Genomic DNA, 25,872 nt, shown 5'->3' on the forward strand with positions numbered 1-25,872 from the left:
GATTGTGTCTGCCAAGAAGTAATGCTCAGCATGACATTTTTTTTTTTCTTTTTTAATTCAATGATATGCATCAGCTGAACAAGGAAGACCAAAGCCCCAATTCCATGGGTCAGAAAGCAAGTAAAGCACAACAAAATCATTCAGTATTCTAATTCATTGTTTTACATTTTCATGCTAATTGCTTCAGACCCACTTCATATTGTCTAGGAGACCTAGTACGTGTTGCTAAGAATAATTCATATCAAATAAACTTGACTGTAGGTGAAGTCTGGCTTTATACTGGTGTGTAGGAAGGTTTGCAAAACTTAGAGATTAAGTCAAATTAATTAAATTACTTCAGGTGTTCCATAATATGGATTTTTATTGTTGATAGTGTTTGTTTTTACATTATTATTCAATTTGGTTATTTATGCCCTCTGCATCTGCTTTAATTTTAAGAAATTCAATTTCTCTATAGCCAAAAGATCTTATCTTACTCCTTTCTCCCTTGAAAGGAATTCTAGAATGGAAAACGAAAAGTTCAGGACATATTCTGCTGTTGTATCCAGAATACAAAGAGAATCTTCTCTCTATCCTGTTTTTGTGAAAATTGCTCTAACAAATTGCTAGTATCTTACATGTGCAAACAACAAATGTTGACAAGATGGAAACTAACTGAGGGGAAAAAAAAGAAATTGATAGTTTGTAATCTTTTTATTCTGGTTTCCTGACTGCGGTAGCTAGCAAAAGGGCAGGAAGAAAGTCTTTTTTTTCTTTCTAATCATTCTACTGATTTTCTCTCAAGTACGCCCTGTGGTCTCAGGTGATCACATATTTTCTGATGTTACTTATGTCGGTGCTGTACCTTGATTCTGGGTTGACATGTTGCATGATCTGTGACGACACTGCTCCTTGCTGACATTTCATGGTGGTGGTGTGTACCAAGCCCCTTATGGGGGAAACATAAGAGCGCAGGCTGTTTCACAACAGTATTATCGTTCTTTGAAAAGCAATTTTATCATTCACCCCAAGCGATACCATAATTCCGCCATCAGTGTTGCTTAAACGTTGTTCCCAATCCCTACAGCAATATCATGAGTTCTTTTGTATCTCTGCTGATAAGGGAAAAAAATAATCCTCAGCTGGGTATCAAAATATTCTCATGTTACACTGTAAGACAAAAAATTATACTATTAAGTATCTGAAAGAATATACGGTGACTTCCCTGTATGTCATTGATTATGCTCTTTCTTTCTTAATTTCGTATTCTTTTATCTCACCTCCCTCTGTTTCAGCTAGCCGTGAGGTGGTTGGAACACAACTGCCATTACCAGTACATGGATGAGCTCCTGCAGTACATCCGCTTCGGCCTCATGGACGTGGATACTCTCCATACAGTTGCTCTGTCCCACCCCCTGGTCCAAGCAAGTGAGACTGCAACAGCCCTTGTCAACGAGGCCCTGGAATACCACCAGAGCATCTATGCACAGCCTGTCTGGCAGACTGGTAGGACCAAACCACGGTTCCAGTCAGACACTCTGTATATCATTGGTGGGAAAAAGCGTGAGATATGTAAAGTCAAGGAACTTCGGTACTTCAATCCTGTTGATCAGGAGAATGCTCTCATAGCAGCTGTTGCCAACTGGAGTGAGCTGGCTCCCATGCCCGTGGGAAGGAGCCACCATTGTGTGGCAGTCATGGGAGACTTTTTGTTTGTAGCAGGAGGGGAAGTTGAGCATGCCAGCGGCCGGACGTGTGCTGTGAGGACTGCTTGCCGCTATGACCCCCGCAGCAATTCCTGGGCAGAGATAGCACCCATGAAAAATTGCCGGGAGCATTTCGTGCTGGGTGCCATGGATGAGTACCTCTATGCGGTTGGGGGCAGGAATGAACTGCGCCAGGTTCTGCCTACAGTTGAGCGATATTGCCCCAAGAAGAACAAATGGATGTTTGTACAGTCTTTTGACCGATCCCTTTCATGTCACGCTGGATATGTGGCTGACGGTCTTCTTTGGATATCAGGTAGAACACACCTCATACGTTGGATGTATCAAAAAACAGTTTTCTTTGTGCCATTAATTTAAACATCAAGCTTTGGTAATATGACCATGTGTAATCGAATGATTGAGCCAAGGATGTCATTTTAGCTAATTAACATTCATTTACTGAGCACCTACTCTATAGAGAGCAATGTAATTGAAAATAATTGACCTTTCTATGACTTTCTCTGAGTGATTAGTGGAATAAAAATTCAAGATGAAAATTAATGGCCCATGACATCTGTATTTCCACCAAACCTTCTATTCTTTAGATTATCAGCTCTTGACTATTCATGGATTGTACTGCACAGTTTGTGGTTTATCCAGGTCCTTTGCTTTTTCTTTTACCCTGGGCTGCCTGCCCAGGAGCCATTTCATCAAAGACAAAGCAAGGGAAGTAGAAGTCTAATTAATCTATTCTGCTACCAGAGTATAGCCATGCTGCGCATTGTGGGGAGGGATTTAAGTTATTGTCTAAAATGAAGTTTTTATATTATCTGTGAATTGCAGTAACTCATGCCATCCTAAGCCTTCATTCCTATTTCCTCTCCCATTCTTACTGATTATTTGGCAGTTTGGTTTTAGCTCTATTTTAGTTTACCTTTTTGTATTTGTTTCTTAAAAAAAAAAAAAAGAACAACAAAAAAAATTTGATTATAGGAAAAGTAGAGAAACTTTGTGTACACATAAGCTAGCTTCAGCGGTCACCCACTCATTGCCAGTCTTTTTGTCCATATGCTCACATACCCCATCCCATCCTGGATTATCTTGAAGCAAATCCTAGACATATCATTTCATTTAAATAACTCAGTGTGTAAATCTACTAGATTTATAAGAATTTGTTTTTAAAACATAACCGCAGCACCATTGTCATGTGAAGAAAAATTAATAATAATTACTATCTTCAAAGGAGCCCTGGTAGCTCAGTGGTTAAGAGCTACAGCTGCTAATCAAAAGGTCAGCAGTTCAAATCCAACAGCTGCTACTTGGAAGCCCTTTGGGGCAGTCCTACCCTGTTCTATAGGTTCACTATGAATCGGAATCAACTCGACAGCACGGATTTTTTTTGATACTATCTTCAAATATCAAGTCAGTGTTCAAATATACTCAATTGTTTTATGATCTTCAACAGTTTATTCAAATTGGAATCTAAGTGAAGCCTGCTATGTCTCTTAAGTCCCTTTAAATCTGTAGGTTCCTACTTATATTTTTTCCTCGCAGTTTTTTGTTCTCTATAGTTTCCTGCGTCCCATGATGTGTTCCTTTGTACTCAGTTTTTCCTAAATATTGGCAATTAGGTCAGAGGCATGATCAAATTTAGGTTCGATTTTTTGGTAAGTAAACTTTATAGGTGGTATTATCTTGGCTTTGACCAGTAATTCATCTGAGGCCTTCTTTGAAAGATCTAAAGCCTTTTATTGATACAATTTGCTCTTTTCCCCTCATGCCCATGTGGCATGGGGAAGAAGACTACTAGATTCATTCACAAATGAGTAAACTCAGGTATAATGCATCCAAACAACCGGGTAGAGATTACTGCATAAGTCAGTGCCAAAACTGGATGGGACTCATGTCTTCTTTGAGTTCAAATCATCAAATATTTATTGGATATCTGTGGTGTGCTAATCACCATGTGGCCAAGTCAATAAATGGCAATGATTTCCCATTGATAGATTGAAGACTGAGTGAATATGGTTGCTCAGACCCTTTAAACCCTCTTGGCTGCCTTTTGGCTTGTATAGGAGAAACCTGTGAGGTATAGGTTACCAACCCATGTTTCTAGTTCCATTATTGAGAAAGACCTCCTTTGAAAGGTTTGCTCTATAAGGGGAAGAAAGTTGCATCTTATCTCAATTTGGAGGATACCCATTTTGTAACCCAAATGGAACTTGTTTAATTTCTATGTCATCAAGGACAAAGAGGAAGTGAAAAATCTAATAACCTTAATGCCAAGACTAACTTTGAGAGGTTTGTGATTAGAAGAATCAATCACTTTTGAGAACATCTGTGAAGTCTTCTCAGATTCCCTTAATAATCTTCTCTAGTTTATTATTAATAATTCTCCTTTCTATTTAAAGTAATTTATTTGGACTGTACCTATTTTTTCTTTGCCCTCAATAACCAGGGAGACAACCACAATCTCAGCTTCTCTGAGTAGTGCCTCCATTATTGACAATTCATTGGCTGTCATTGAAGAAACCTAGCTCAGGTCAGGGTTTAAGTGCTCAATAAATTAACAAACGAAGTTAAAATTAAGACTAAGGAAGGAGCTAAGTGAGGTGGACCCAGGAATTACTGGTCCTAAATACCAAGTAAATGTTAGATGTGACTGTGAATATTAGCATATGTGGATATAGTTAAATAATAACCTCATTTATCTGGTGACCCATTCCCTTTTAAGTGTGTTTTGTTATTGTTGTGTGCCATCATGTTAATCCTGACTCATAGTGGTGACCTTATAGGACAGAGCAGAATTGCCCCATGGGATTTCCTAGGCTTTAATCTTTACAGGAGCAGATAGCCAGGTCTTTTCACCTGTGGAAATGCAATTTCTATGCTTTTCCAACTGGCTTTCCTTCCAATGACTAGTTTCATATTTATTGTTAATGTACTGCGTTTCTAAATTTTGCATGGCATTTTCTAAATTTCCTATGAATTTCTCATAAATGTTTTAATAAATATTCTTCTTTTGGTGAGGGGGTGCTGTGAAACTCGCTTTTGAAGAATGCTGGAGTTTCCCTTACATGGCTTTGGAGATTTGACCATGTAACACTTTCTTTAGTGAGGTCCTTCTTAAGAAAGCACAGAAGCTCATCCTAGACTGGCTAGATCTGTCATTCTGACATCAAGCGAACTTCCCTTTCAATATGGGTGTATATGTTTCCTTTTCCATTTTATTAAATGTATCAGTGCATTGCAGATCATATTGCTATATCACTTTGTATTTCCTCTACTGTATAAGGAAATATGTTTTCTTTGTTCTTCATTTGCACTAATGTATGCAGCCCATGTTAACTGTACTTAATGAAAACAATCACAATATTCTCAGGTTTGTTTCTCCCCACTGTGTACTTGAGAAGAGAAACTCACTTTCCTATGTACAGTACAATACCTTGAGTTGGAAAGAAGAGGAAATCACCAGTGACATTTCTAACACTTCCGTCACCTGCCTCTTTCCTCAGGCCCAGCTTATAATAAATCAATTGTGAATCTAACCATGGATAGGGAGGGGTGCCCAGATTTGCTAATGGGCCCCTTAAAAAAAAAGACAGGTACATTTCACACTGACTATCACTGACTTAGAAGTGTTAACCTGATTTATTGGAGGAGACGAAAATGTTTGAGGCTTTTCTTTATCCTTTACCAAATAATCAAGTATTTCCAATTTAATTGATGGGGGATTGGGTCATTGGCACTCTTCTGGTATTTTGCAAGCTTTGCCTGAGGTGGAGGTAGTATGGAATATAGAACATGAATTTTGGGGGCTTATTTCTGTTCCGTAGAACATAAAATGAATGTTTCTTTAGAGACAACATTTCTAACACATGCTCTGGCACTCAATCTCTCTCTCCATTTTGGAGTCAGGACACCTTGAAATCTCTTTATAGTTTTTAAAGTGAGACAAGCAGAGAGGAATTCAGAAAATCAGACTGTATGGTTAGAGCATTAGCATTTAATTTAAGGTGTTAACTCCATTGCCATCAAGTTGATTCCGGCTCATAGCAGCTCTATAGGACAGAGTAGAACTGCCTCATAGAGTTCCCAAGGCTGTAATCTTTATGGAAGCAGACTGCCACATCTTTCTCTCAAGGAGCGGCTCCTATTTAAGACATTAAAAAAAAAGAGACAGTGAAATTTTATAGGCTGTAGTAGCATTTGAAAGAAGCCCTGGTGGCCAGTGGTTAAGTGCTTGACTGCTAACCAAAAGACCAGTGGTTCGAAACCATCAGCCTCTCCTTGGTAGAAAGATGTGGCAGTCTGCTTCCAGAAAGATTACGGTCGTGGAAACTCTACGGGGCAGCTCTCCTTGTCCTGTAAAGTTGCTATAGGTCAGAATCCACCAACAGCAACAAATTCGGTTTGGTAATAGCAATTGACATCGTGAAACAATTCAGAAAATGCTCCATACCATTTTGATTTGAAATGGGCAACACGGAAGTAAAACACTGAAGTAAAAAAACTGAAGTAAAGTAAGCATTAAATATACTGCAGCTCTGTGTTTGTGTACTGAAATCCCACCCCACCCAAACACAAACACATTTTAAAAGAAATGATCCCCATTTTAAGGAATAATTTGTGAACTACTAAAAACATTTGTGTGTGTGTGTGTGTGTGAGTGAGAATTAATCCTGAGCTCATTTTGCAGAATAATTTACCTTTTCATTTATATCAAATGGCAGCAAGATAGCAAGAAACTAACTATAAATTAGTGCTTTGAAACTATAAAAGTAAAACAAACATTACTGCATTTACTCAAAAGTAATGTTTAGTGCTTTCTTAATTCTCTTGATGACTGCTTTGTCTTTACTAAGTATAGCACTGGGCTGGCTATAAATAAATGAGATTAGTTCGGTAAACACACTTCCTGCCCTCTAGGAGCTGACAGTCAAGGAGTTTTTCAGATATTTCATTAATAAATGAACTTTTATTAAAGCTTCTTAACTCCCTGGAAGATATGTTTACATTCATCTTGATTAAATTTATATGAAGTTTGCATTGCCCCATTTTAAATAACTTTATTCAAACCTATTAAAGGGACTTGGATCCCTGGTGTCAAAGTGGTTAAGAGCTACAACTGCTAAGAGTTTGAGTCCACCAGTCACTCCTTGGAAACGCTTGGGCAGTCCTACCCTGTCCTATAGAATCTACTCGACAGTTTTAAAGGGACTTTGGTTTTTTCCTAGCATTAATTAAAATTAGAATGATGTGAAAAATTTATTAAACAAAAATTTTAAATTCCGTATCTTTAGCTTTTCTTTGTACAAATATTACTTTACTTGTATCTGAAAAATTATATACAGAATATCAGGGATTAACAAAATATCCGGTATGGCAGAGGCTGGGTATGGTATGCTAAGATCACAAGACTGATCTCACACACACACACGTACGTGAATTGTTGCTCCACCTCTTACTAATCATGAGATGCTGAGCACGGTTCCAAGGCTCTCTGTCTTCTTCGGGCAGTGTTAGAGTTACAAAGTAGAATAAGACACAGGTTTTGTACTGGGGGCTTGGAGTATAGTAGGGAACAGACTTATAAACAGATTGACTATAGTGTGTGATGACAGAAGTCTTTTCAAGGTACAGAAGTAGTACAAAGCAAGGAGTAATTATTACAGAAGGCGTGAAAGTTTTCACGAAAGAAGGTAAAGCCTTTAGCCTAACTAGCTTCCAGTCCATTGACTACTTTCTTCTTACCCATTAACACCTTCCTATCCTTATGCTTGGACTTTCTGGTCCAATCATTTCAATTTGCCTCTGGCAGACATGCAAAGCTGAAGGAACCTAGTGATCCACCTGAGTCCTGTGGTTGAAGACAAGTTGATGGGAGGGCTTGGTATGGGTATACACTCACCTCACCCAGCATAGCTGCACTGTCTCCGTGCTCTCTACACTTGACCACCGGGGTCTACTCTCTCACCCACTCTCCTTCACTGACTAAAATTCTTCACTTTCTTCAAAATTTTCTCTTCTCAGACTCAGAGCCAAGGACCATCCCTTCTATTTCTAAGGGCAAATATAAGCAAGGAGGTTCTCACAATGAGTCGACATGAGATACAATGAGGAGGAGTAAGAAGTCCAGGTGGAGAGTGTGAGACCAGCAGGCAAGAGTGAAACTTACAGGAGATTGTCCTGGAAAGGGCTAAGGGCAGTAGGTTGGAAACACTGACATGTGAGGAGCCTGCAGAGGAGGATGAACTAAGGAAGGGGCCTGAGACCTCAGGAACATAGTCTTAGTCATCTAGGGCTGCTATAACAGAAATACCACAAGTGGATGGCTTTAACAAAGAGAAATTTATTTTCTCACAGTCTAGTAAGCTAGAAGTCCAAATTCAGGGTGTCAGCTCCAGGGGAAGGCTTTCTCTCTCTGTCCACTCTGGAGGAAGGTCCTTCTTGTCAATCTTCCCCTGGACTAGGAGCTTCTCTGCACAGGAACCCTGGGTCCAAAGGATGCAATCTGCTCCTGGTGTGTCTTTCTTGGTGGTATGAGGTCCCTGCTCTCTGCTTGCTTCTCTTTCCTTTTATCTCTTGTAAAAGGACCAGATGAAGACCAGATGAGTTGGAGAATGACATCAAGCATATCATACATGAAGGAAGCAAGAGGTCATTAAAAAGACAGGAAAGAAAGAAAAGACTAAAATGGATGTTAGAAGAGACTCTGAAACTTGCTCTTAAACATCGAATATCTAAAGCAAAAGGAAGAAATGATGAAGTAAAAGAACTGAATGGAAGATTTCAAAGGGTGGCTTGAGAAGATAAAGTAAAGTATAATGACATGTGCAAGGAGCTGGAGATGGAAAACCAAAAGGGAAGAACATGCTCAGCATTTCTCAAGCTGAAAGAACTGAAGAAAAAATTCAAGCCTCGAGTTGCAGAAGTGAAGAGTTTTATGGGGAAAATGTTAAATGATGCAGGAAGCATCAAAAATAACATGAAAAGAATACACAGTCATTATACCAAAAAGAATTGGTCAGTGGTCAACCATTTCAAGAGGTAGCATATGATCAGGAACCAATGGTACTGAAGGAAGAAGTCCACACTGCATTGAAGGCATTGGCAAAAAATGAGGCTGCAGGAATTGATGGAATACCAATTGAGATGTTTCAACAATAGGTGCAGCACTGGAAGCCCTCACTTGTCTATGCCGAGAAATTTGGAAGACAGCTACCTGGCCAACCAGCTGGAAGAGATCCATATTTATGCCTATTCCCAAGAAAGGTCATCCAACCAAATACGGAAATTGTAGAACAATATCATTAGTATTACACTCAAGCAAAATTTTGCTGAAGATCATTCAAAAGTGGCTGCAGCAGTATATCAACAGGGAACTGCCAGAAATTCAGGCCAGATTCAGAAGAGGACATGGAGCCAGGGATATCATTGCTGGTGTCAGATGGATCCTGGCTGAAAGTGGAGAATACCAGAGGGATGTTTACCTGTGTTCTATTAACTATGCAAAGGCATTCGACTGTGTGGATCATAGCACATTATGGATAATATTGTGAAGAATGGGAATTCCAGAACAATTGTACTCATGAGGAACCTGTACGTAGATCAAGAGACAGTCATTAGAACAGAACAAGGGGATACTGTGTGATTTAAAGTCAGGAAAGGAGTACATCTGGGTTGTATCCTTTCACCATACCTATTCAATCTGTATGCTGAGCAAATAATTTGAGAAGTTGGACTATATGAAGTAGAACCAGGCATCAGGATTGGAGGAAGACTCATTAACAACCTGTGTTATGCAGATGACACAATCTTGCTGAAAGTGAAGAGGACTTGAAACACTTACTGATGAAGATCAAAGAATGATGAGACTGTGTCTTACATACTTTGGACATGTTATCAGGAAGGATCAGTCCCTGGAGAAGGACATCATACTTGGTAAAGTACAGGGTCAGTGGAAAAGAGGAAAACTCTCAACAAGATGGATTGACACAGTGCTAGAACAATGGGTTCAAGCATAACAACAATTGTGAACATGGCACGGGACTGGGCATTGTTTTGTTCTGTGGCACATAAGGTCACTATGAGTGGGAACCGATTGGACAGTACCTGTAACAACAACAACAAAGATAAAAGGTGGTGCAGGCCACCCTCTAGGAAAACTCCCTTTACATTGGATCAGCGATGTGACCTTAGTAAGGGTGTTATAATCCTGCCCTAATACTCTTTAACATAAAATTACAATCACAAAATGGACAAACACACAATATTGGAAATTATGGCCTAGTCAAGTTGACATATATTTTTTGGGGACACAATTCAATCCATGACAGACATCAAGGTCCAAAATGCTTCCATTAGATTATTCAATCAGGAACTACTTGGTAATTTCAGTGATAGCAGTTTCAGGGGAGTAGAGGATGGTGGGAGCTGGAATGCAGTGGCTTGAGGCATGGATGGGAAGTAAGTAGAAACAGCCAGATATAGGCTACATGTGCAGGAGGTTTGGGTGAAGGCTGTCTTAGCCTGTTACCAATAAACAGTGTATGGTATAACACTTCATTCCCTGGATCTGAGCTTACCAATAACTTTCCAATTATTATCTGGCTTTCGGTATACTCCTGCCGGCAGGATGAGAATGTGCTGTTTCCAAGAATAGGCATATTTCAGTCCATGTGACAGCCACACTTTTTCATTATAAAATAATAAATAGCATTTTGGCTTTAGAAAGAAAAAAGAAGGGAAGGGAAAGAAAGAAAAAGAAGGAAGGAAAAAGGAGATTTGGCTAAAAAGAGAGTAACTAGAGAAAAAAAATCTAGGACCAGTGGAGGAATTTTTTTTTTTTTTTTTTAAAGCAAGTTTATAGCTAAGGAAGAGGATGAAATCGAAGATGTAGGATGAGGGCTATCTATTTGTTTGGTAAATGCTGAGAGCAACTTGTAGGTACCCGCAACTGTGACTTTGGTAATAGATAGATACATCATCCCTAGAACAGGAGGTTCGAATTGATGGATTCAAGTGATATAAAAAAATTTTTTTTTTTTTTTGTGATAGACACTGTGATATTGGTAATAGACACATCGTCCCAGAACAGAAGGTTCGAATTGATGGATTCAAGTGATATACACGGTCATCTTTTGGGATTGTGCAGGGTCAGGACCAGGTAGAAGACCTGGGAAGAGCGACTTTGGGAAAAGCTTATGAGAAACGATACAGAGGGAACTGACAAGTAAAAAAAAAAAAAAATTAAAAAGTGCTGAGAGCCCATACTATGATTGGAAACCATAAAAATTTTGATGACCCAGTTTACAAATTTCTGTACTGGTTTTTGGTGGTGCCCAGCAAAGAATCAGAGAAGGTAGATCCTTGGATTGATTCCCTTACGAAAAAGGGTTTTAGACTGGTTAACAGCCAAAAGGATCATATTGAAAGGAGTTCATCATGCTGGAATCCCTGTTAGGTGAGCGTGAAGGGCTCAAGGATTTCTTGAGGGAGAAGAATGTGTGTTGTGGGAGTGAATACATAAAAGAGTGTATGTCTGTTGCCCTTAGAGGCAGCAAACACGTGAGGAAGCCACCTACTTGGTAGAAGTTTGGAGCTTGATAATTTGACATGTCCACTTAATGGTTCGTAGTAAATTAAAATGTCCACAAAGAATAAAATCTTTGTTGATGTGAATAGTATTAGAGTCTAGCAACCAGCTGCCTCCAGCAGTTACTTTTTCTTTTTCTCCACTTCTGCCCCAGACTTCACTGCTCCCCATCTGAAGGAGACTAAAACAAAACCACTACAATATTGTTCTGAGATGGAAGCCAAACGTAAATGAGCCATTCTACTATGCTTTAAAAAGAGTTAAATGGTATGAAGGGAAGAAAGCAAGCAGATCACCTATATTCTCCAAAAATAATGAAGAAGCCTTTAATTCCAAACTGACTTATTTACCATCCACATTATTGCCCAGGAAATAACCCTTTAAGAGGTTAAGTGACTTCCCTAGATCACACAGATAGAATGTGACAAAGTTGGAATTTGAGCTTTGTCTGATTTTTAAAACCATGATTTTTCCATGAAACCATACAAACCAGTTATTTATCACCTGAAAAGACGTTTGAAAAATAGAAGCTTAAATTATAACAAGAAATAACTTCCAAAGACATACAACACAATCATACCTGGAGATCTGTTTAGGATCAACAATCACTTGACTGTCTTTAATTGCTTAACTGTCTATTTTTCTCAGGGCCCCAGGCACAAAATAATGTCAATTTTGTGTTTCTACAGCTCAGTTTCTAAAATGTAAACACTGGCAATATAAAAAAAGGTAAAATAAACTTAGCGATAAAATGGAATTACTCTGAAATATATTTGTTTAGATTAGAACATTGCTGTTTTCTGAAAGGATTACATATTACAATATACCCAGAAACCCAGTGCCGTCGAGTCGATTCAGACTCATAGCGCCTTCAAGTCAGCTCTGACTAATGGTGACCTCATGTATAAAGGCCTGAAGCAATGCCTGGTCCTGTGCCATCTTCATGATCATTGGTATGTTTGAATCCATTGTTTTGGCTATTGTATCAATCCATCTCATTGAGGATTTCTCTTATTTTAACTGACCTTCTAATTTTCCAACCATAATGTCCTTTTCTAGCAATTGGTCTTTACTGATGACATGTCCAAAGTAAGTGAGCCCAAGTTTGTCATCCTCGCTTCTAAGGACCATTCTGGTGGTATTTCTTCTAAGACTGATTAAAATCCCGAAAACCTGTTGCTGTCCTGCTGATTCCGACTAAAGCAACCCTAAAGGACAGAGTAGAACTGACCCATTGGGTTTCCAAGGAGCAGCTGGTGGATTCGAACTGCCGAACTTTTTGGTTAGCAGCCGTAGCTCTTAACCACTTTGCCAACTGGTGACCTCTAAAATTGGTAATTTAAATAGCTTAAAAAAGAGATACAAAAAAAATCTACTTTAAACTACAAAATTTATTCATTGATTAATTCAATATCCTGTACATAGTCATTTGTACCGTTTATGGAAATGGTAAGAGATTTCCATAAACAAACCATTCCAGTAGTGTACTAAACTTCCCTTTCAATTTGCAGAGACACTGAGATGGTCTTCCACAATCCCCAATTCGCTGGCAGAATTCTAACCTAAGTGTCCTCCCTAAGAGCATGGAGATGATCAGTTCTTTGCATTCTGTTCTGTCCCAGCTGTGGACTAGCCTTGTATTCGGTACCACAGGCTTCTGCCCTGAAGAGGTTAGTGTAGGACTCTGTATTGTCCAGAGCTATTTTCTGTCCTCGAAGAAAAAAAATTCAGAGTCATCAAATGACCCATTCTGACCAAAGCATAATGAGAGCAATTTTTTCTAAACACCTCTATTTTATAGACACTGCCAGGGTTGACCAGTTGTTGCTTTTGAGCTCACTATGAGTTGGGGAGTGGAGGAATCCTTGGTAACACAGACAAAGGTTGCTTGTTTGGCAGTGACCTGTCGTCATCTCTCTGGTGTGTACTCAACCATTTGTCAAAACATTTTGTGGTGAGTTGTACAGAGAAGCTTAAGAAAAATGCTTTACTCTTGTCTTGATGATAGAAAGCTTTTCTCACTGCTGGTAGCATGGTGGTAACTTTTCATTCCTTCTGGCAGTTCTTAAAGACTTATTTGACTTTGGGGGAACCTGCAGTATATCTTTAAGTCACAGTTCAAAAGTATAAGACAGGGTTATTCATTTTCAATTTTGGGTGAAAAGTCTTAACTTTCACTGTGGCACTTCAAAGTTAGGGAAAACTTGGTTTTAAAAACGAATGCTGATAGGAGATGGCATATTTAATGACAGATGTATAGAAAGCCGTTGAGATGCAGATTGTCGCCCCTGGGGTGGGAGGGGATCAGAACTGCCAATCCATAAAATATTCTCAATAGAGGAAGGCATAGAATCTATCTTTGCAAGTGCTTTGATTGCAGGGGACAGTATAGCAGCATGTGGCATCGTAACCCAGAGCAGACAAATCAGCTTGATGACTTCCAAAGCCAAGAATACCGCTACAGGCAAGGGTACTCCATCTAGGAGAAATTAAAACATATAGAGACTGTTATTAATTCCATATCTATTTTTGTATAGTCAAATCTGTATGCAAATCCTTAGCATCTCATTTCAGCAGATTAATCTAAAAGTGAAGAGCGTTGTGTGAAGGGAATGTAATGATAAAGCTCTGCAAATGAGCCACGCTGCTAAAGAAATGTGGCCAGCAAACTTGGTTGCTTTTTTTTTTTTTCCTTTTTGTTCTAAGAAGAAATGGTTTTATTTATGTGCTTATTCGTAAATTATTTCAAAGGGGAAAGCAATAGAAACAATTTCCAAGGTTTTCCTTTACAATCCTGACTTGGTAAAAGTTACAGCACTAGGTTTTTCAGGTACCTCCTGTGGCTTAACACTCTAGAGGTAATCAACCAAATAACTAACTGGGACTTTTGTTTTTACTCCCAACTTGTAACCCAATATCTCATTTCTAGACACGATTATATGAATGAAAATTTGTATGTATGGGTAAGAAATCTAATTACTGAGTGCAGATTAAGAAGAAAATGTATTACAGTAAATAATTCTGAAGAGCATAGAGATAAATTGCATGCTCTGCTTGGGAGAAGGGAAGTAATAGCTACATTCTAATCCATTGGTTGTACATTTAATCTATAACTGGCAAAGTCTGATACATCTAGCAGTGTAAATATTTTCAAATAGTGTCATAAATAGATAGTTTACTGCAGTAGGTATTAATTCTCTCCCATATTTCTAAAATGAGCAGGGAAGCCTTCGAAATTTTGAAATAATGGGTGGAAGGTTTACCCTCTGTTCCCTTTCAGTTGGAGAAATGATAATAGGCAAGCTGGTCATTAATCTGGTAGTTACAGCCCAGAGCAAGAGGACTGGCAATCACTTTAACCGTGAAGACTTATGAGACCTCAATAGATTTGATTATTCTTGTGTAGTTATGCTGAAGAAGAATTATCCAACATACAATTTTTAATCAGATGAGAAAGGGGAGGTTAGGAGTAAAAAACAAACATACCTCTACATTTATTTTGACAAACATCTTGACTCTATGTAGATGTTTCAACCTCAGCTTTCTTAAGCGTGATTTCTTTTCCTTTGGTTTCATTTTAGAAAAGAGACATTCAGTGGAAACCCAGAGAAGACTTTCTTTGAGGGCAGGAAGCTCGTTTCTCTGTTCTTTGTGGATGTCCTTCATTGACAAAGATTTCATTGATTTTAAAAGTGGTTACAAGCTTCAGAGAGAATAAAAATAGCCTTCCAGTTACTAATAAAAATAGCCATGGTCAATTACATGAAAGATATAATGTCTTTACTGGGATTGAGTAAGAGAGTAATGATTGTCCTGGACAGGTTCGCTTCCCTTTATGTATGCATTAGTATTGACTGATTGTTACAGCTCAGTTGAGGATTAGGTATTAATCCTCTGGCTTCTGCTTGACTTGACTCCTGGTCATGGACTCGATGGTGGTGACCTATACAAAGTATTTGTGTTGTAACAGCACTCGTTTTTAAACACTAAGAATTCCAGTAGGAAACCTTTTTAGTCTGGCTTTATTTTAGATCTTTATTGCAAAATTAGCTGCTGCTTTGTGATACTTACTAAAGTAAGAATGTTATTTATTTTACAGCAGGGTCTGGAACTACGTACAAGGTGATATTTCTTATGGTAGATTTTTTTGGTCCCCATATTTTTATTATTTTATTACCTAACATTTATTATCTACTGGCATTATTTTCTCTGTTTTATTTGTTATTTTTTAGGAATTTTTCCCATCTGATGATAAAAATTAAAGTACAATTAATAATTTCTAGGTTTGATACTCCTCAGTAAGACCAAGCATGAAAAGAAGTAGGAACACAAATAAAACTTACCTAGCAGTGTGCTCAAATTTTAGTGGTCCAGGTTAAGCAGAAGGTCTCAAGCTTCTTAGATCTAAGTAGTTGTCAAGAGGGTTTCAAAATGTTGACTACAATAGCAACTGCACTGGAGAACTCTAGATTAGTACCGTCTGATATAATAGCCACACTGTGGTTTACTGAACAGTTGAAATATGGCTAATCTGGATTGAGACACGTCGTTTCAAATGAACACTGGATTTCAAAGACATACTATGAAAAAAGGAATACAAAATATGTAACAATTTTTTAATACTGTTTTCATGTTGAAATGGTAATATTTTGGCTATATTTAGTTAAATAATGTTTACTATTATTAAATTTTACTTTTTAATGTGGCTACTGGAAAATTTAATATGTGACTTGTATTTGTGGGTCTTGTTATATTTTATTGAGCAGCACTGCCCTCGCTCCCTTTCCATAAGTAATGCCTTTTCTTAGATACGGTTCTTCCAAAAATATATCAAGATGTCACAGTGTTAGTGTACAGAAGGGTAGAGTTGTAAAATTGCCATTTGAGGTAAGGATGAGAATTTTCCATACACCTATGTCCCTGGCATATATTGGGTCCTCCCTTCACTCCCGTTCCTCCCCACAATTTTCCCTCTCTTTCTGGCTAAACAGGTCCCTTTGCCAGAATTGGGGCTTCATGGTAATTTCAGCATACTTGTTGCTCGCTTTCAACTGGATTGCTTCTGAAATGTTTCTTGAAAATGAAACTGCTTTAACAATAAGCTTCTTAATCATGTCATGGGTTCACCAGGAGGGTATACAAACAGATCCTCAGCAGTAGCTAATTTTCCTTTAATTGTATCTCATTCTTATGTTGGAGTATCCTATTTCTTATTCATGAAAAGCTTTAACACATGTTAATCCATTACAGGTGGAGTAACTAACACGGCACAGTATCAGAACAGACTAATGGTATATGAACCTAACCAGGTAAGAATCATATAAGAAAAGCTCATTACTTTAATTAAAATGAATTTTAAATGACTTCTACAGTAATTAGTCATTGGAATGCCAAGTCTATATATAGTACACATGCGTCTTAAACGTATATAGAGAAAAGGAAGCATCTGGATAAACTGCTTTTTGGTTCCTTTTTTTAAACTCACAAAATTTCAGCTCCTCTAGTTTTATGCTGTACAGAATGTTTAACTCCTTCAGAGTTTCACCCAAAGTAGAAAACCAGGGAAAATTTGTTGATGAGTTTAAGTGCCCTTTCATCACATTGCTCAAGTGGCTGTTCATGTTTAGAAGAAGCTTTCAAAGAAATGATTTTGATTGTCCTGTTGCTGTGTCCTTCTAGAAGGTGTGTCATTCTAGAAGGAGAACATGGTTTCCTTATTCCCAAAGGTAGAACAGCATCTAGGACAAGTCTGACGTACAAGTATCTGAAGAGTTGAAGTATGTTTTCACTTAACAGCTAGGGCCTGAATGGGAACATTATGAAGATGCCTGTCTCTTTTTTTGGTCAACCTCTCATGCACATTTAATAATTTTTCCCAAGGAGAACATTTTTATTCTCCTTTCCTTCTCCAAAACATCCTTGACCTTGGCAGATGTCAGCTGAATTTTGCCATTTTTATGATTTTAGCAATGTAAATATTTTTCTTGATTTTGTAAATATTCCAAAATGGCTCAATTTTGGGGTTTAATATTCATCAGTTGACACAGTGGAACATGAAACAACAGGTTGGCTTTGGCAGTCTGAGTGAGGACTGACCACCAAATGTGTGCCAGGAACGACCTCAGCCTGTTTGGTATCTTTTTAGTTTAACAATTGCTTGATTCTGAATGTAAAGAAGCTGTACTCCCTCTGTAAATGTGTTTCCTGATGTCATTAGAAGCTGTAGATTTCAGGGACCACATATCCATGGGTCAGCTGTCCCAGGAGGGGTCATTAATTGCCGTTGCTAGAGTGTGGTGCACACGTGGTTAAAAAGGAAGAAGACGTTAATGTTTTCTCAAATGAGTTCTGTTTCATGTTTGTACACACACGCTCTTTTTAAAAATTCTGCTGGCATATTGTTTACGGTGAGTACTGGCAAACATCACATCTGCTTGCATCTTGCTCAGAATCTCAATAACTCTATCATTCAACCCTGCTACTTATTTCTCTTCTAGGCCTTTGTGGAGAGTCGATAATGCCTACCATCTGCCATGGAGCACATCGCTACCTGCCAGAAGGCAGGATGCGGTGACCTCTGCTTCCCCACCACTGATTAGTATTCACACGCTAGCTTATTAGGAATGACCCCACCAGGCCTCTCTGTTTCTTTGCCTTTGCAGTGGGTTGGCGGCTCACCTGGCAGGCACTGCAGTGAAGGAAGCTAAAGATTTAATCAGGGGATGCAGGCAGGCTTTGCAAACCAGATGGCAAGGGAATGGACTGCTAATGCAAACATTGACTCCTAATCCTGTAATGGGTATCCTCACAGAAAACACCGGAAGAAAGCATCATCATAGTTTTGAGTTAAATTCACTCATGCATAACATATTAAAGATATTTCTTAGCAAAATATCTGAAAGGCTTAGCTATTTTATTAAAGAAGATACTTAATTGCAAGTCAGTTCTTATTATGACATGTTCAAAAAAGGAGAAGCAGATAAATTCGAGCTTTTCAAACTGTACAAACCACTTTCTTTTTTTGAGTGTATCTTTAAAAGAGAAATTAGAAATGAGCTAGTAGATATGCTTATATGAATGAAATAGTATTTACAGAGCACTTTTTTTTTTTTTTTTTGCTTCTTTAAGGAGTGCAATTCTGTTTATTCAAAACATAATATAATTTTTCTGGTTGAAATCCAAATTTCTCTTGGCAAAATGGAATCTGGTTTCTTTCTGTATGCTTAGTGTCCATGTAGAAAGAAAAAGGTTAGGTTTGTTTACCTGTTGATTACTCAGTTGAGATTAAAATTAAAGTCATATTTGATTTTCATCTAATTTCACATTTTACGTTCCATTTTAAATAGGAGGCATATTTTAAGGAAGGTTGAGCTTATCCTTCCCGTTGTTGAGGGTGGCCTAGAACCAAATATTAGAAGTTTCACCATTCCTTAAAGTTATCATATCAACTTGGCCTTCTACCAAAACAAACAAATATGTGTCTAGAAATCCCTTTTCCCAATTTGCCAAAAGATGTGATCTTAAATATGTTGAAGGAGGGTGTGATACTAATACAGTTTGGGAGGTTTGTTACTGAACCAAATCTTAGCCCTTCCACTGACCACATGAGGTTAATTTTGGAAAAAAAACAGGAGAGCCACCCTCACCCTAGCTTATCTAGGATAGCCTTGGATAGTCAATGATTATCACCACAATAACTTTAAAAAGTTTACATTTATTGGAGATTTATTAAGTGCCAGGAATTATTCTAAATGATTTATGTGTATTATCTCATTGAATTGTTGCTACAGCCTTGTCAGGTAGTTATCTAGTGCTGCTATAACAGAAATGCCACAAGTGGGTGGCTTTAACAAACAGAAATTTATTCTCTTATTTAGGAGGCTAGAAGTCTGAATTTAGGGCACCAACTCTAGGGAAGCCTTTCTTTCTCTATTGGCTTTGGGGGAAGGTCCTTGTCTCCTTTCAACATCTGTGGGCCCAGCTTTCCTTGGAAATCTCCGTGTGTGTTGGCATCAATCTTCCCCTGGGTCTAGGAGGCTCTCAGTACAGGGACCTTGGGTCCAAAGGACGTGCTCCATTCCTGACTCTTCTTTCTTGGTGGTAGTAGGGATAATACCTACCTATCTCCTTTCATTATATTATTATATATCTCCTTTCATGACTATTAGGATATGCGGTTCCCCACCCATTTTTCCACCTCTGAGGATCATTGGGAAGCTCCTTTCTCACTGATAGTGTATGCTGCCACAAGGCAGGAGCCTTTAGACTGAAACTGGAAAAATGGGTGTGCGTTGCAAATTACTGTTTCTACAGGGTGAGGCATGTGCATTTTTGGTAGGAGACAGAAATTTTGAAAAGTTTTCTATGGGATAGCATGTGTCCCTCTGAATTTTAGGGGGCATCTGGGAGTAGAATTAGTGGGACAATGTATGTCCCTTGGGACTCAGAGGGCATGATTGTTGGTGGGGGCAAAAAAAAAAAAAAAATCCATACTACCTATCAAAAATTCAACAACACTCAATGGTTCAGCCTGCTTCCATTAATGAAAACACATGGTATCAACAAAAAGAGCAGAAAATAATTGGGTCTTGAAAGGGTTTTAAAGACGAGGAAACAGACACAGAGAAGTTAAGTAAATTGCCAAGGCCACACACAGGTTATAAACCCAGGCATTCTAGATCCAAAGCCTGTTTTCCTAATTACGACACCATTGTACACAGTATAGGTGTTCATAGGCTTTTACTCTTAGGTGATTTGCACGAGTAGGATCTTTGAATTATGAAATAGCCACTACATAAGTTTCTACATTCTCATATGCTCTTCTTATATTATGCAAACTGTCATATAAAATGTAACCAAACAAGAGGAAATACCTTTTAGTAAGTTGCAAAATATTGTTGGAATCTGTGGTTCTGCACTTGTTCTCACATAAGAAGTTCGTACCTTTCAATGTCTCAAACCAACATTCAAATGGAATATTTAACTGATAAACATTACAGTCTCCTGTACTAATGAGGTACCCACTGCTGTTTTCTTCGTGGAGGTCCCCTACTAATAGAATTCACCTTAATTTCCTTTTTCAGAATAAGTGGATAAGCCGCAGCCCTATGCTGCAGAGAAGGGTCTACCATTCCATGGCTGCCGTCCAAAGGAAGCTTTATGTTCTTGGAGGCAATGACCTAGACTACAATAATGACCGGATCCTTGTGCGGCATATAGATTCTTATAACATAGACACTGACCAGTGGACACGCTGTAATTTCAACTTGTTGACCGGCAAGTACCTTTGATTAAATAAATTAGGAAAAGCAGAGATTCAAGAACTTGCCAAACTTGTTTTCTCAGATGCTTTAATCTTCAGCGTATCTGTAACTTTTAGGTCTATGGTGGTAAAGGAGTCCCTGGGTGGTGCAAATGGCTAATGTTCTCGGCTGCTAACTGAAAGTTTGGATATTCAGGTTCACCCAGAGGAGGCTTGGAAGAAAGGCCTGGTGATCTGCTTCAAAAAAAAATTAGCCATTAAAAACCTCATGGAGCACAGTTCTGCATTGGTACATATGAGGTCACCCGCAGTCAGAGTTGACTCGAGGGCAACTGGGTGGTGGTAAAACAACTCGCTTTTATTAACCAGAAAGAGGTGTATTATTGATCTCACAGCAAAAACTTGGCTCATTCAGGCGGCCAAGCAGCTAGTGTTTCTTAGGGCCTCTTGTGTATATTCATATGTGACTAAGAAAGTCCATCATCATCAATCAGTGTTCACACAGGAACTTTGATTGATACCAATAAGAGGAATCAGAAGCTGAAAGAGTTAATAACCCTTTACAGAAGCAATGTATTTTGACTCCTCACTGCTTCTGTTGTTGTTGTTGTTAGGTGCCATCGAGTCGGTTCCGACTCATAGTGATAGTGACCCCATGTACAACAGAACGAAACATTGCCCAGTCCTGCGCCATGCCCACAATTGTTGTTATGCTTGAGCCCATTGTTGCAGCCAGCGTCAATCAATTTCACTGAGCATCTTCCTCTTTTTTGCTGACCCTCTACTTTACTTTTAGTCCTGTTTTATTTCCTGAGTTCAGAAGTTCTGGAAAAAGACCTGCCTTATTTTTCGCTGTCAAATATTGTTTCTGGCTGTATTCTTCTAAAAGCTAAACCTTAGAGCAGCTCTATGCGTAGGTATTCGCAGCATTTCTGGCCACACATACCCACCCAAGCATTGCCACAGGGCAATACCATGGACATAACCCAGATCACTCAACCTTATCCTCATCCCAAAGGAAATAAAAGCAGGGAACCACTTACCCCTGATGTTTCTTTATGGAATTGAAAACGTTTTCTCCCTTTGTCAGCTTGTATTATCAGCAAGTGATTAGATCCCTTCCAGGCTGTTGTACTAATAGGAAAATCACAAACGAATTCAAAATGGTGGCTTGGATTAGTCTCTCAAGACATTTTAAGATGTGGAGCGGGCACTTCGTCACTCACAACAGTTGCTGGGGGCAGGCAACAGTGGGAATGTGACTGATGAGAGGCTTGGATGCTTTATGTTGAGATTTTTTTTTTTTGCAAAATGATTTTTGAGGTCCGCCTACAAATATTTAACTCTCTGCAGGTTGCTGTAATACTACCTTATCTCCTCCCACCTCTCCCCAACCCCCCGTCCCATGATTCTGCCTGCTATGGGATCCAGCTTATTTATTACCCCAGTCAATCCTGTGTCAGCCCATCAATAAAAAGAGACTATCTCCCTCTCTGATGGCCTCCAGGGAAGAATATGTGGTAGTTATTCTGTCTTCTTTTTGAAATGGGATGAGGGGAGCCTTTCATCACTTTGTTGTGTCAGTATCTAGGGATTATCCAGGCTGGTCCCAGCTCAAGAACTTTAATCTAATCTTAAAACTGTTGTGTATGTAAAGAAAGGAAGGGTAGTAACTTTATCAATCTTTTCTGCCATTTATCTTCATTTAGGGCATGCTAAGGGCATGGCTGTTTTATTGACTTCTTGGGGTTACAGCTGTTACTTTACAAATATAAGTACTGCCTTAAAAGTGTTTGCAGATACAAGAGGTATTTTGCATTTCTAAAATATACCGTATTGCCAGCATTATACATTAATGGCATATACTATAGTACCAAACCCCTAGTTCTATGTGGCTTATTACTGCTGTATTTGACAAGTTGGCTAATAAGCGTTTTGGCTTGCTTCTGACTCAACAGATTCTTTCTTTGAGAAATAGCAGTTAATTCTTCCTTCTGAGTACTGGGAGGCAGTGATTAGCTGCTGCACAAATCCCCTTGAATATACAAGTGTGCCACAGGAGGGAATTGTATCCCTCAGTGGCAAAGAGGTTAATTAAAACATGCAGGAAAACGGATTTATTTTTTAATTTTTATCCAATTCTCTTTACTTTAGGCCAAAATGAATCTGGAGTTGCTGTCCATAATGGGAGAATATATTTAGTTGGAGGCTATTCGATTTGGACAAATGAGCCTCTGGCTTGTATCCAGGTGAGTGGTTGAAGTTCTTTTTGAAGTTTGTTCAAGTGGTTCAGGGGGGTTACTTTTTGCCATGCTGCTACTGAAGGAAAAGATATTTACACGTAGAAAGAGGCTCGAGTTCACTTTTTTTGTGCAGCTAGTTCAGCCACTAATTCATTCTATATCCTAAAAATGATGCCTGATATGAATGATTGAGCCCTATTGAAGATGGGGATAAGCTTTGAAAAGACACAAAATATACTGGAAATGGGGAAAGTGGGATACCTTTGCCTTCCCACACCATTGCCTTATTATTCTCTATACCACAATTTGTTCCTTTCCATGAAGCCCACCTGCAAAGTTGTTCTTCCTTCCTGGTCCAGGCTGGAGCAGTGTCGTTTCTGACTGGTCTGACAGGGGCAGCCTCTGTTACATAGAATAGTCCGCATGAGAACAGCCCAGGCTGGCCCAGTGGCCAGCTGGGCCTTTTGGAACAGCAGTAGCTCTTATTGATATACATATTCAGAATATTATTTTTTACAGTTTTTACCGTAGTTATTTTTCTATTTTATATGTTCTCTGATAACATGATTATTGAGATGTGTTAGCCCTGACCGTTCTTCTGACCTCCAGAAAAATATATCTCTATAACTACTTATCTAATCTAATCTCTTTGTGGGAAGTTTTAAACATTGCATCAATCTTTTTTTTTCTATTGTGGTAAATATATATGTGACAAAGCATTTTCCATTTCAACATTCTTCACATGTGTAATTCAGTGACATTATGTTCATCATGTTCAACCATTACCGTTATGTTTCCAAGTTTTTCCATCACCCTTAACAGAAGTTCAGTGACCCCTAGGGAATGGTTCCCCCTTCCCCCTCCCCTCCATCCACCCCTGGTAACCACTAATAAACTCTGATCTCTATACGTTTGCCTATTCTAGGTATTTCATATAAGTGGGATCATAAAATATGTGCCCTTTAGTGACTGACTGATTTCATTCAGCATGTTTTCAAGGCTGATCCATGTTGTAGCATGTATTGGGACTTCCTCTTTATGACTGTCATGGATTGAATTGTATCCCCCCAAAGTGTATATCAACTTGGCTAGGCCATGATTGCCAGTAGTGTGTGATTGTCCACCATTTTGTTATCTAATGTGATTTTTCTATGAATTGTAAATCCTATGTCTGTGATGTTAATGAGGCAGGATTAGAGGCAGTTATGTTAATGAGGCAGGAGCCAATCTCCAAGATTAGGTAGTGTTTTAAGTCAATCTCTTTTGAGATATAAAACAAAGTGAGCACAAAGAAAGCTGTGCTGGGAGAAGAGCGTGTCTTTTGGGCCTGGGGTTCCTATACTGAGAACCTCCCAGACCAGAGGAAGATTGATGACAAGGACCTTCCTCCAGAACAAAGAGAGAGAGAAAGCGGTCCCCTTGAGCTGGCACCTAGAATTTGGATTTCTAGCCTCCTAGACTGTGAGAGAATAAACTTCTGTTTGTTGAAGCTATCCACTGTGGTATTTCTGGTATAGCAGCACTAGATAACTAAGACAGTGGCCGAGCAATACTTCACTGTATGTGTGTATCACATTTTGTTTATCCAATCATCTGTTGATGAACATTTAGGTTGTTTTCATCCTTCAGCTATTGTGAATAGTGCTGTAATGAACATTGGTTTTCCTGTTCAATATCTTTAACAGTTGTGCGACTATTGAAGCTTTTTATTTCTTCTTCAGTCACATCTCCTATGTTTTTTTTTTTTCTAGAAACTTTTCTATATTGTCTAAGGTTTCAAAATTGAAACATTTAGTTTTGTTATCCTTAGTTATGTCCCCCTTTACATTTATAGTATTGTTTCTCTTTTTTCTTCTTCTCTTGCCTAGTCTTGCCAGAGGTTTGTTGGGGAGATTTTAACACCTTTCAATTTATTGATATAGACCAAATTGAAAAAAAAGAAAATCAGCAAGGGTAGGGAAAACCTGAACAACAAGTTTGTCCTAATGGATGTAATTCTGGATCCATCAGTTAGAGTGGATATATTTTGCTTAGGCACACGTGAAATATTTAGAAAAACTAATCATGCACTCGGGTTAGGGTTGAGAACATTTTAACAAATTAAAAAAAAAAAAAATTGGTAGAAACTGTGATCTCTACCAGTACCAATACCAGTTGCCATCAAGTCTCATGGCAAATCCAAGTGCGTCAGAGTAGAACTGTGTTCCACAGGGTTTTCAATGGCTGATTTTTCGGAAGTAGATTACTAGGCCTATTCACCAAGACGCCTCTAGATGGTCTGGAATCTCCAGTCTTTTGGTTAGTAGCCAAGCACGTTAACCATTTGTACCACCCAGGGACTCTGTGATCTCTAACTACAATGCAATTAAGTTATAATTTAACAAAAAGTTAAATAAACCTCTATATATTTGGAGATTATAAGACACACTGCTAAATAACTTTTGAATTACAGAAGTCATAATGGAGGTTTAAAAATACTCAGGACTTAGTGATAATGAAAACAATACATAGCAAAGCTTGTGGAATACAACTTAAGATGTTAGAAAATGAATCAAAAAATAAAGAAAGCTGAAGAGATAAAAATGAAAGAAAATTAGTGAAACAGGAAACAATAATAAAGTTGAAAAAGATTATGAAAGCCTCAAGTAGATTCTTCGAAAAAGCTCATAAGTCTTTAAGGAAATTTTTAGCTAGTTAATTGAAGGCTACCTTGTGCTAGTCATATCTTTTGTATAGCAATAAATGAGTAATAAATGAGAAATGTTTTCTCCCAGAAAATTCTTCTAGTCCTCATCAAGCATATATTTTGCAGTCTTCACAGTCTTTTAGGTTTCTTTTTACTTTTTAGAATTGGTAAAAACACTGAACGAGGTGAGGACTAGCGCTTTGCAATGCTGAAACACTGTTTTTAATTGGGGCCCTTCATTTGACCACTTGCAGAATGGAAATGAGTTTGAGTTTATCATGAAGTAAATGCAAATTTAAAATGTTTATGGATATCTTTCTACTAACTTTAATATCAAATTAGCTCAAGGAATATAAAGTAAGTAGAAGCCATAACGTAATGAGAATATAAAAGAAAAC

At 38.4% G+C, this 25,872-nt stretch overlaps 1 protein-coding gene and 1 long non-coding RNA gene across 3 annotated transcripts in view; one reads left to right on the forward strand and one right to left on the reverse strand.

The window, feature by feature from the left end:
- The window catches only part of KLHL32 (kelch like family member 32), a 227,508-nt gene that overhangs the window by 195,968 nt on the left and 5,668 nt on the right, over positions 1-25,872 (forward strand). The window contains exons 7-10 of one of the 2 annotated variants that reach the window (XM_049897499.1): positions 1,275-2,001; positions 16,534-16,592; positions 20,367-20,559; positions 22,700-22,794. In XM_049897499.1, the coding sequence (XP_049753456.1) occupies positions 1,275-2,001; positions 16,534-16,592; positions 20,367-20,559; positions 22,700-22,794 (1,074 nt within the window). Of the gene's footprint in view, positions 1-1,274; positions 2,002-16,533; positions 16,593-20,366; positions 20,560-22,699; positions 22,795-25,872 lie in introns of those variants that run through there. The other variant, XM_049897505.1, reaches the window with a different exon arrangement.
- LOC126083741 (uncharacterized) lies at positions 12,704-15,685 on the reverse strand. The gene is made up of 3 exons (XR_007518861.1): positions 15,627-15,685; positions 14,770-14,943; positions 12,704-13,762 (listed from the first exon to the last, which is right to left on the reverse strand). It is a non-coding gene; the product is annotated as an uncharacterized LOC126083741 (long non-coding RNA).

This window comes from Elephas maximus, chromosome 1, assembly GCF_024166365.1.
Source record: "Elephas maximus indicus isolate mEleMax1 chromosome 1, mEleMax1 primary haplotype, whole genome shotgun sequence".
In the NCBI taxonomy this organism is placed as follows: Eukaryota; Metazoa; Chordata; class Mammalia; order Proboscidea; family Elephantidae; genus Elephas; species Elephas maximus.